We start from the raw sequence: 12296 nt of genomic DNA on the forward strand, positions 1-12296 counted from the left end.
CAACTCTGATATTTTAATTTTTTTAACATTTGGCTCAGTCAGTGACGTTAACGGACCACCAGCTCAAGGGCTCCACTCCATTATAATAGTCTTCAGATGTCACAAGGGAAATCACAATTGAAGCCAGTATGGCTGGACAGGCTTTAGCTTTCGAGTGTTCATTTGTTCAGAGAAAAGCTTCATCTTTTTTGTAGAACAGTTATGGTTCTCTTGAGTGCCCAGGCAAGAAATGTTGAAACATTTTCTTATCTTCAAAGTTTATTTTCTCAGTAGTTGGACCTTGAACTGAACTCGAAATTATTGTATTTCTTTTTACTTCTTATACACAGCAAATATCAGAAAAAGTCTTGTTTCAAGATACTAAAGGAGATGGGAGGGGTAAATCAAGTTGTGTGGGATCAAGAGGAATGGGTTGTGAGGAAACATCACAGATGATTCAATAGTCATTCGACTTATGTCTTTAGTTGTACTGCATAGGTGGGGGAGATAGATAAAGGAGAGGGTAAAACACATTGATTACATCTTGCCTTCTGAGCAGGTGGCCCCTCAGAAATGGAAGCTTGAATTTCCATGTAGAATGGTGCTCTCTCTTACTTGCTAGAGGTAATCTTGTAAAAGGTCCTCCGATATGAATGGGTGTGGAGACTGAATTACCTCTTCTCTTTCCGTTGAGCTGCCATACTCAGTTGAGTGGTTGGGGAGAACAGACCTTTACTTCCAACCTGTAGGTTTTTATCCTTACGACAGTTTGTCAATTCATCTGGAGACTCAACTCGGGCTTGAAAGACTACTACAAGTAGCCCAGATAATAGCCAATGCCTCCCGTTTTCTGATTCAAGTATTCTAGTACCATTCCCCAGTGATAACTCAGGGAAGTGAGAAATTAGATGTGCTGCAGGGACTGAACTGCACTTATTCTGCAGTAAAATATCTTTTTCCTTGTCCAAAGGTATAATGTATTGACTCCATTTTCTAATTCAAACACAAGGAGATGATGGACAGAGCGCTGAAACCTTTCAGACACTCACACCCAGTCACAGATCTGGGTTGAATCCATCATCGTTTTTTAGCTCAATTCGCCACCACTGTTCAGACACAGCTATATGCTAATCAGTCTTGACCCTGGGCCTCATGGGAACAGTCCAGCCCGAACTGCCAAGCCATGTCTTCACTGGACCGGAAACAGGCATCCTGGGACCGGTTTTGGGCTAACTGCCCTCATCAGCCAGGCTAGCTTGAATCCAGTGGCAAAGTGAGCAATGGACCCATGGCTGGGCATACCCTGCCAACTTAGGGCGAACAAAGCAAACGCAAGGAGATGATTGACGGAGCGCTGAAACTGATGTGGGTCCCTTGCACACATTGCCACTGGATTTAAGCTAGCCTGGCTGATGAAAATTTTCTGCGCTCCGTCCATCATCTTGCGTTTGCTCTATTTTCTACTGTCCATTTGGTAATAACCGTGCGCATAAGTAAATTATTCCTATGACCAGCCGCCTTGGTTCCCAACAAAGTGTGATAGAGAAAGCAGGAAATAAGTGTAACAGTACAGAGAACGTGAATATAGTAGCCGGACAAACAATTTCTATACGACCCGCACTCTGGCTACTGCTCATCTTCCCCAAAATTGCTTTTGCTGTGTATTGTTTGTGCAGAGCATGCCTTCAAAGCTCCCACTCGGATTGCATCCGTGGTTGTTTCCAAGGGAAAGAGTGACACCTAGTCTCTGGTGGGAAACAGCCTTTACAATGCGGAAATGTGTGTGTGTGTGTGTGTAAGTGTGTGTGTGTAAGTGTGTGTGTGTAAGTGTGTGTGTGTAAGTGTGTGTGTGTGTGTGTGTAAGTGTGTGTGCGTAAGTGTGTGTGTGCGTAAGTGTGTGTGTGCGTAAGTGTGTGTGTGCGTAAGTGTGTGTGTGTGTAAGTGTGTGTGTGTCTGTGTGTGTCTGTGTGTCTGTGTGTGTAAGTGTGTGTGTGTAAGTGTGTGTGTGTAAGTGTGTGTGTGTAAGTGTGTAAGTGTGTGTGTGTAAGTGTGTAAGTGTGTGTGTGTAAGTGTGTAAGTGTGTGTGTGTGTGTGTAAGTGTGTGTGTGTGTGTGTAAGTGTGTGTGTGTGTGTGTAAGTGTGTGTGTGTGTGTGTAAGTGTGTGTGTGTAAGTGTGTGTGTGTAAGTGTGTGTGTGTGTGTGTAAGTGTGTAAAAATGTATATCTAGCTATAGATATCTAGTTATATTACCTACTGGCACTTGCCAGTAGGCAGTTCTAGTTAGGACCTAGTTTTTATAGGAAAAGCTGTTTTTTGACTTGACTATAACTTTGGCGGCATTTGAGCAATCTTCATGAAATTTCCCAACAGCTTGACAGTGACAAAGTTTGGAGGTGATCTTTGCAGTTGTGGCCGTGAATTTAGGGCGCAAAATAAGGGTGTGTTTGTAATGTTAATTCCCATAGGAACCTTTAGCCACAGCCAAGAGCCCGAACCGCTGAATGGACTTGTACCAAATTTGGCAGGGAAGTAGATGTTGGTTCAAAGAAGTGCCTTTTGCTTGATGCAAGTCTGTTCATTGGAAATGTAAGTTTAAAATTATAGTTGCATCACTGGTCGAAGTCTTCGCGAACAAAGAGAGCTCGTGCAGGGAAATGCACTGCTCTGATTGACTGCCAACACTTCAAGCAGGAAGTATTGGCAGCCATATTGGGACTCGGCTTTACCTTATTGAAGGGGGTCCGTTGCGGCCCTGGGTCCACCTCCTCCCTGGGGCAAGATGCTAGTGGAGGCCGGCCCCAGCAATGTCCTGGGGTGCCCTCCCCCAGCACATTGCAGTTTGGTCTGTGCTCTCGCCAAGCCATGGCAAACTCTTCCGCTTCATGGAAGCGATAGTATTAAAAATGTTCTCGCTTCCATGAAGCAGGGCAGAATTGCTTTTGGACAGCTCCCTCAGTCCAAAAAGCAATGCCGGCTCCTGCAGTAGGTCCCCGAGAAGAGGCACAAGTGCCTCACCCACAAAATGTGCCGGGTCCCAGGGAATGGGGTCTGTAGGGTGGAAATTGTCGCAGTGAGGGGATCGTGTGTGTACACCCCCCACACTCCCCTCCTCCCAGGTTGGCTGCCTTTGGAATTACAGTGACGTTATAGTTAAATTCATATTTTACACACACAAAACCATTGAAATTAATTTTATTTATTAAAGTTATAGTTGGGTATCTCAAGTAACTGTAATTCGTACCCTAAACATACTATAACCCATGCCCACTGCTAATTGCCCTTACATATTACATCACTCATGACCTCTTCTGTGTCGTTAACAATAGTACTGCAACATTTGCTGTAAACGTATTGATGAGAAAGCTGTGTATGGCAGGGGCGCAAGTTATAGTTACTTGAGATAACTGTAACTGCTGAATATCTATGGTTTCGTATGTAAAATCTGTACCGAACTATAACGTCCTGGTAACATACATACATATATATGTATATATATATATATATATATATATGTGTGTGTTCATATATATCAGAAAGTAATACTGATAATGTCAAAACACCGTAAGAAGCAGGCACAGACTCCAAATGACACGGTACAGAAAATGATACATTTATTACATTTAAATTGAATTGTCCATGATGTGTTTCGACCACACCAAAATAGCCTTGTTCACATGATATATATCATATACAGTGTAAAGCTCTTACCCTAGATAGTTACCTTACATGGTAATAACATGCGGGGTAAAACATTGTGTGGTAAACTGTGTTTGCCGAGCTACAAAACATAAACAATACCAACACAGAGGCTTCACCTTTGACTAACACCACTGCTTAGGGGCACACATCCGAGAAGGAGGGCAGTGGCTGGAATAAAGTGCAGATTTGAGTAAATAGGAGGAGGAGATAAATGGGGGTTACCCAATACTGCCCGTCAGACACATATCGTACTCCCTTTTATGTACAACAGTGCAGAGGATAAACCAGGCGGGGGGACCAGGGAACTCTCCGATTTATTATCACGCAATCACCTATGCTTTAAGTAGTCCCTGGTATATTATTACCCGCCTCCCCAGTTCACTGACCACTACATAGAGAGAGCTAACAGAGCTAGCCTGCAGTCAGCCTCCGTAGAGCCTCCATGAGTACCAGCGATTTATGTTCAAGACACAAACACACACAGCAGTCATATATGTACGCTGCAGTCAGAAATAAGGATCTGTTCTGATTTGATGTATATTCAGTATCGATGTACCCACCAAATGGCCACTATCAAAAGGAATGTGTACTGTGTATGTCTGCCCTATTTATGAAAATCTAATAAAACAGATTAAAGAAAACAAAACTTTGTGTGGTAAAGGCATGCGTGGCGTTTGTCAGCGTTGTAGTGTCGTACAACCTCTCTGACTGAGTGGGCATTAACACTTTACAACATGGTTGTTCCCTAGATAAAGTAGCATTTGATTATGTAGTGTACTATCAAATGAGCAATAGATTCTTTAGAAAACTGTGAGCTGTGGTAATTCCTTGCGTAACTAATACCGTGTGAGGTTTATGCTGCTGACCTTGTCTGTCAAAGTTAAAACCTGAGTTCTTCTAGGCGCATGTAGTGAAGTATCTGTTTTTCTGTGCTGCATGAGAGTTAAGCCGGCATGACCAAAATCTGATGGGCTAAGATATTGCTATAGTATGTGAGTGGCTTCTGCTCCTACTGTACAGTGCATCTTTTTGAAAATTTGAAAGCTCCAGAAGTAAAGAGGTTATTTTCATGTGATGTTTATGCTTTAATTTATTTTTATTTTTTAAATCAAAACAGATAGGGATGGGCAGAATTTGGGGTAATCGCAATGATGAGTTCATGTCTGACCCTGAATGGTGCCTATGTTATTGTTTGAATAAGCTGTTGTCATTTTTAAAGGTGACCCATAGCTATCAAACCAAATTTGGTGGATTGATGAAGTGCAGAGGTTGTGGGCATTGGCTTTATGCCCCATCCATACGTTTTTTTAAATATGATTTCTACCCAAGATTACTTTTAGAATCGCTTTTAGTGATTTGCAATGAATTTTAAAAATATCCTCTTTTGTCTCTGCAGTCTACTCCTTCTCCATCTGCAGATCTGCTGGGCTTGGGTGCAGCTCCGTCCACAAACTCCGCTCCACCTCCGGCCTCCAGCGCCAGCCTGCTAGTGGATGTCTTCTCTGACGCTGCCTCTGCAGTGGCTCCTCTTGCTGCTGGCTCTGAAGACAACTTTGCAAGGTATTTCCCAGATGGTGATGAACGTCTATTTTGATGGTCCCTTGTCTTTATAATGTGTCTCAGACATATCCATCATAGGATAATTCCTTAAAGCGGCCTGTATGAAAAATAAAGGGTGTCTTTGCTCCACCTGTGCTCAGTTTCTCACTCCACAGGTATTTTCTTTTAAATGCCTCACTCTGGCCACTAATTTTAACACTATTATCCCAAAGCCTCCCTTGTTTGGGATAGTTAAGACTGTGGAGTGCTCTATGAAATCATTACCCAAGAAATTCCTAGTCTTCACTCAAAACATCTCCACGTTGAAGATTATGAATGATTACCCTGAAGTCTCCAAAACTGGCACCCTTTACAGCGCAAGTATCTTTGAACACTTCCGGTAAATGTTTATCTGTAGCATTGGAAGCAATGATTTGGGTTTCCCTTCCAACACAGTAGAGTATAAAAAAGAGAAATATCTGAAAACTTTTGGTTTCTTTAAATGCTGATACATAATGGTTTGATAAGTCATATAATTAATTCTGAGATGGACAGGCAGAATAGAGGAATTGTTAAAGGTAAGAAACCCATTTTCTTAAAAAAGCTTGAAGACTAATCTCAATGAAAGCCTTCAACAAAAAGGCTTTGTTTATAGGAATAGGTAAATATTCCAATTTAAAAAAAAAAAAAAAAAAAAGAAATGCAGAAACAGCTGTTGTCCACATCAATACCTGGGTGTTACTTGAGTCCATGTGGTGAAATGAAGTTAATCAATCATTCTGGATTTGTAGAGCATGGCTAATCACCTGAGAGGGTATCCAGGTACTAGGATCCTTCTGCGATCTGTCAAAGAGGCAGGTCTTGAATCCCTTTCTGAATACCGTGAGAGAGGGTGCTGTATGGAGGTGGAGGGGTAGGTCTTTGCAAGCTTTGGCAGCGAGGTAGGAGAGGGAGCGTCCTCGGCTGTCGCTCCGACAAATGCAGGGAAGGTGAGGGAGGTGGGGCGCAGGTGTCTGGAGGGTAGGTGGTAGTTCTGGGGGTAGTTGATGCATGCTGGTCCTTGGTCATGTGGTCATGGAGGGCATTATAGGCGTTGATCAGTATCTTGAATTAGCATCTTTTCTGGATGGGGAGCCAGTGGAAGTTCCTGAGGTGTGTGTGGGGGGGGGGGTGATTTGGATCCATTTGGGGAGGTTGAGTGTGAGTCTGGCAGCTGAGTTCTGTATTGTCTTGAGTCTCTTCAGGAGATGGCGATTCCTACATAGTCGGCGTTGCCATATTTGAGTTGGCTCGCGATTTGTTTTCCTGTTGTCGACCATGAGCCATCTGAAGTTCTTTTCGGAGCATGCAAAAGAGTGTGGAAAATAGCGGAGGCGACTGTGTTTATCTGGCGTTTCAAGGTTAGTTTGCTGTCCAGGATGATGCCAGAATTACAGGCATGGTCTGTCGGTGTGGGCCCAAGCTTGGTGGTCCACCAGGTGTCGTTCAGTGCGAGTAGTGTGAGTTTAACTATACTAACATTACCTTCCCAAGGATGAACCATCACATGAAGTCAAAAAAAAAAAAAATGGAATACACCACAAATTTTGACTTTGAAACAGATTTAGCATAAAATTTCATGAAGTGTTGCCAATTGCAGTCACAAAGCCTGCCACCATTTTGGGGATATACTGAAAGCATGCCTGGAAATATTCTTAATATATTTACAGTGCTTAATTTAAATCAAATGGAACTTCATATTCAAGGACTTGAGCTAATTATGATTGCACAGTAATCTTCAATTATGAGGTTTTTTTTTTCTTGTGGTGGTCTAGGCATCATTCAATTTTTGGGGCCTGGCCTCCTGGCATAAATCCTGCAACTTCCAGCCCTAATTATTTTTAGAAGATGCCTGAAGCCTTGAATCTTCGAATGTGTGACCCAGTTAAAGGCAAACTGAGAACTCGGGGAACCTCGGCCCTGGTTGGAGTTGTTTGGTATCATCCTGCTCACAAAGTGTTGCTATTAGCTCAAAACTCTGCAACGTGGTTCTTTGAGTTTTTGCTCGCTATTGACATCTACAGTTCTCAATCTGAAGGTCAAAAGTTTGAATCCTGGCAAGGCAGACTCTGCTTCCTACGGTCCCTAGGTGTTGGTTTGAGTATCATTAAATTGGATATTAGCAATATCCATTATGCATTGCGTGTAAAATGGTAGAAGTGTAGTAAAAAGTGCTGTCTAAAAATTGTTCAAAAAGGATGCTCTCAAGGTCGAGCTTTATTTAGGACGACCTCTTCACAGCAGGCAATGTTGTGGAACACTGATCTCACTCCCCGACAGTATGCAGCGGATTAATTTGTAATGTGGCTATTTTCTTTGACTTACTTATTGAGTATGTTGAAAAAATGTTACCTTCAAAGCCAGACACATTTCTTTCCTCTTGGCTAAAAACTTTTTTTTATAAATGTTATCATCTGAAGGAAGACAATGTATGGTTATAGTGATCTTCACCATGGCCACTTTCTTATGTTTCATGTCCAGTTAATCCTAAACAAAGTGACAGGACAACTTCAAAGAAATGTCAAATAAAAATAACTAATTAGAGAAGCTTAAAATTAAATTGAGAAATATTAGAGTAGGACTTAAAATGCAAAGGTCTCAGCCTATGTCCGATTAACAGACTCTCTTGTAATGGAGGAAGCAACCAGCTTCGAGGGCTGAGACAATGTTATACATAAAAAGTACCGAGGCAAAATTCCTATAATTAATCTATAGGATTAAGGTGAACAGTTTTCTAAAGTGTTCAGAGATCCTTTTTCCTGAATTTGGAAAGTTATTGCTGTTAATTTGTGGCCATTCTGATGCTGAAATACCTGCAAACTAAAAAAAAATGAAGGACACCATTGTGTTTCAATATTATGGCATAAAACAACAATACTTCATTTGATATGTTAAGTAGACACACTCTGGAGAAGATCACAGTTTTGGGTGGTGTTACTGTCCTAACTTTCTGTTTCCAGTCATCATCATTTGTCTTATCCATGATGGTGGTGACGAGCCACATCCACGGTCAATGTTGAAGTTGGCCGTGCAGTTGCCCTATCCGTTTTTTCACTTTTCACTTATTCCTAATAATTCTGAGCATTTCATAGCTACTATTGAAACATTTCTTTTTCTTAGAGGTGGTAGAAATTAACACACTGAAGTCGAAAATATTTTCAGTTTGTAAAATAGAGATTTTGCTTGTGAGCCATCTATAAAATGAAACCACTGTCCATCGTGTGTTTTAATGTTATTTTCCTTTGCTGTAATGCGCATTGTCTCTTCCTAAGGGTTGCTCACACTGCATTTTTAAGACTGGTTTGCCCCTTTTTCATTGTTTCATTTACACCTTTACGTGTTTTCTATTTGCCCTCTACAGTTTCACCGCCTATCAGGAAGGTGCCATACATGTTCATCCTTCACTTCCTCATAGGCCATCTCACACCCTTTATCTAGCCTTTTCTGGTCATGGAATGATGTAGTGACCAGTTTGTGATGCTTTGCAGTGTTCTGTCTGTGTGAGATGTAGCACAGCTAACCCATTAACAACTTTAGTTGTCTTTTGTGGGGTGGGAGTTCTGGAGCTACACCACTGCTTCCCTTTCTCTGTACTAACTCTTTGACTGTTGACCTCTCTATTGCTGCCTTTCCTGTTTCCTTTCTTTCTGCTGCTTGACTTAGCCCTGATGCGGCTGCCACCGAGGTGGCCTCTGAGGAACCTGCCGCTGCTGTGCATGATGCTGATGAACTGATCCACAAGTAAGCAATCTCGGTCCTGCAGGACCTCACCCTCCTGCTGTTGTGTTGTTTGGTAACTGGAGATCTTACACCACTTCCACTTAAGTTCACATATCTTGGAAGAAGCATGAAACCATGACTTCATTCATATTTCCATGTTTCTGTGTTTTGTTGGAAAGGGAACGTTGCTTTCCTGGTCATAGACCATATGGCTAGTAGTTTGTGTCTGCTACTTAGGTAGTAAAGCCATATGTCAAAGTGAAGTCTACATGGCTGTATGTCTTAAATTCATGCAGTTAGTTTTTAAATCAGCTTAATGTGATATATATATATATATGCATATATATATATATATATATATATCTCTATCAATATCAATTAGATTTTCTCTATATTCGGCTTTGTTAGGTTTGCACTTGCAAAAAGTGGTGATTATTTCTATCCTTCAGCTGCCTTTGGTATTGCACTTTAGAAACCTTCAATCATGGTTGCGTCACTCTGGGGGAATCCTAATCTATTATCTGTAGCACCTACTACATCTTCCCTACAGCAGTCATGTTCCATCTTCAAAACATTTGTAAACAGAATGCAATACTACTTAGTACAGCCATTCAGTTTACAATGGTGATAATACCTTTAACTCGCACGGATTACTTATCTTTTAAGAAATGTACATATCACTGTGGATGCCCTGGTGTTTTGTGATCTTTTTTTTTACTCTACTCACTACATCTTGTGTACATTAGCTATTACACCTGGATGAACGCATCTACAAACATAGAGCATAACTGGGTTTTTCCCCAAGCTCAATGATGTTACGTTGAGTTTGTTATATTTACCCAACTCATTACTGTTCATTGGTTTTTATGATTTTTTGATGTAGGTTTGACTCTAGTTTGATGTGGAGTGCGCAAACTCATTGCAGAAACGTCGGTTTTGAAACCATAATCAGAAAGTCCGACTTATATTGCTCATGTGAATTTTTCATGGAGAAAATATTGTAGTGACCATTCACATTGTGTTAAATGTGAGTGGTGCTGGCTTCCAGTCATGGGCTATGTTAAATGTTTAAATTGCCCTCCTGCGACATAATTTGTGCTCTGTTGCTACATGTTAGAAGAGATATTGTGTGGTCATAGGAAATGAAGGGTTAACAGTACAGCTTCAGGCCAGCAGCATATTGTATTTGAGACTACTCATAGTACAAATCTACTACGAATGACAGTCACTTAATCACCGGCCCATTACTCAGGACTCTTGTTGAATGTCTTTCTGCTCTTGTTTAGTAAGCTATGGTAGCCAATCTGCAGGCGTTCAGACTTTTTAAACTGAACCAAAGGGTTATCAGCCCAGTCACAATTTATGTACTGCCCAGGTACATTTTAATAATGTTCTCAATGATCGGTCAACAAAATTAATTAGTAGCTGATGTACTGCAATGGGTGACCTTTTCCCAATCAATAAATAGCTGATTGTTGGGATAGCTTAATGTAGCAAAGATACATTCGATTCATCTTCCAAATGTTAAAGGTGACAGTTGCACATTCTTCAAAGAGTGCAGTTGACCCAAGAACCAAGTTAGTTATGGCCACATTTTCACTGTTGGAATTTTGCAGCCCTTAATCAAATTTAGCCAACATTTACATTTATCTTGTTCCTGCCTGTAGAGAGTTGTGCATTGTTAGTTGAGATTTTTTGAAAAATAGTTTATGCTAGAGTTTTTTTACGAGGTTACTTGCTTCTGCATGTGGTTGTCGCACTGAATATTTAGGTTTCCACTTTAACCTACCTTAAATTCTCTGTCTATGTTAGCATTTTCTATAACTTAAGCTATTTTTACCAAATCAAACCCTGGCATTGTAATCATTTGCCTTGAATACCTCTTTGATTTAGAAAGACCTTCTGCTTAGTTTCAGCTTGGAGTTGTGAATTAGGCTGCTGGGCCAGAGGAAAGATAATTTAGGTTTCCAAATTAACCTACCTTAACTTCTCGGTCTGTCGATGTAATCTGGTAACAGTGGGTGGAGGGGGAGATATGTCTGGTAATGTAAGAAACTGGGATGGTCCCATTACAGGTGAAATAACTGCACATGATGCATACATCAAGTTGTAGACTTGGATGTATTGGTGTATTCACATTGTGTAGATATTGTATTAAATACTCAAGGTGAACACAACTTCACCTAAGTAGGGGCCATCCCACCAAGGGAACTGACAGTAGAAGGAGAACTGTAGCAAGAGGAATGGGATATTGAGTGTTGCCGGCATCTGCCCACTATTTTAGTTGAAGCCTTCAAACAGTGAGCAGTCTTCACCTTTGAATGTAAAATATCAGTGATACCTTAAATAAAATACTACCAAGTTGTGTACACACTTGTGATGGACTTTCATCTGTCACGTAATGGCTGAGTAAGCATTTTAATGTATTTGTTAGAGCCTTTCTGGTAAGACGTGGTCTTGGTTGGTTGAACCTTCATTTTTCAAGAGTTAAGTCCTTTGTAATTCTGTTTAAGGCCAATAATAGGGGAAAGTCACCAATGTCCCCAGTCATTCAAAGAGATATATACCCTTGACATTCCACGGGCCAGCGAATTAACCCCTGGGTGGGGTTTTATCTGATCTCGCTGGAAAATATAAAGCAACAAGAATGACATGCACCCCTACAATTTTCTAACACTCTTACAAATTACATCAGTGTGCTGTTAATCCAGATACTGCATGGATAACTGAGATTTCTCTGACTTCATTACATTGATCGCCTTGTAACGTAATTGAAACTTTGCCCACATGCGTGCTTAACCGATGTAGGGCCATATTCCCATCACAACCTCCAGCACCTCTTTCACCAATCATTCTCCCTTTACCGTTGATGCCATCGCCTGTGCAAGCTCCTCCACCGCTTTGTCACAATCTGTCACTCCATAACGAGCAGTACTGTTTACCTTACCTTTCAACCTTCATGAGGAAGTCTAATTTATGTCCTGCTCACACTCCTCATATAACTCTCTGTTGACACTAGGTACCATCATCTTAAAGTTTCATCCAACAGCATCCTCCAATCTAATGGAATTGTCATACACTTCTACTTCTCATTTGGTTTTTCAAGTGCCTGTATGCTTATTTAAAGTTTCTTTTCTGTACTTCCATTTAACATACTCTTCAATATTTTTTCAGGGCTCAATTGCGTGCTTTCTTTAGTCAAGATACTGTTTGAGGCATTCCGGAGCCTGCCACTATTACTGTAAAGGTGTAGAATTATGTACTACCTCCTCCAACAAGGAAGCATTTTGGGAATTGTAGCCACTGTGAAGCTAAAATGA

The 12296-nt window shown here is 41.1% G+C and overlaps 1 protein-coding gene across 4 annotated transcripts in view; it reads left to right on the forward strand.

Annotated features, from left to right (window-relative positions):
- The window catches only part of AP2A2 (adaptor related protein complex 2 subunit alpha 2), a 495736-nt gene that overhangs the window by 439630 nt on the left and 43810 nt on the right, over positions 1 to 12296 (forward strand). For 2 of the 4 annotated variants that reach the window (XM_085644892.1, XM_085644894.1), the window contains 2 exons: positions 5075 to 5238; positions 8920 to 8997. In XM_085644892.1, the coding sequence (XP_085501018.1) occupies positions 5075 to 5238; positions 8920 to 8997 (242 nt within the window). The remainder of the gene's footprint in view (positions 1 to 5074; positions 5239 to 8919; positions 8998 to 12296) is intronic. The other 2 variants (XM_085644893.1, XM_085644895.1) reach the window with 1 other exon arrangement.

The sequence above is a fragment of the Triturus cristatus genome, chromosome 3_1 (assembly GCF_964204655.1).
Source record: "Triturus cristatus chromosome 3_1, aTriCri1.1, whole genome shotgun sequence".
Classification (NCBI taxonomy): Eukaryota; Metazoa; Chordata; class Amphibia; order Caudata; family Salamandridae; genus Triturus; species Triturus cristatus.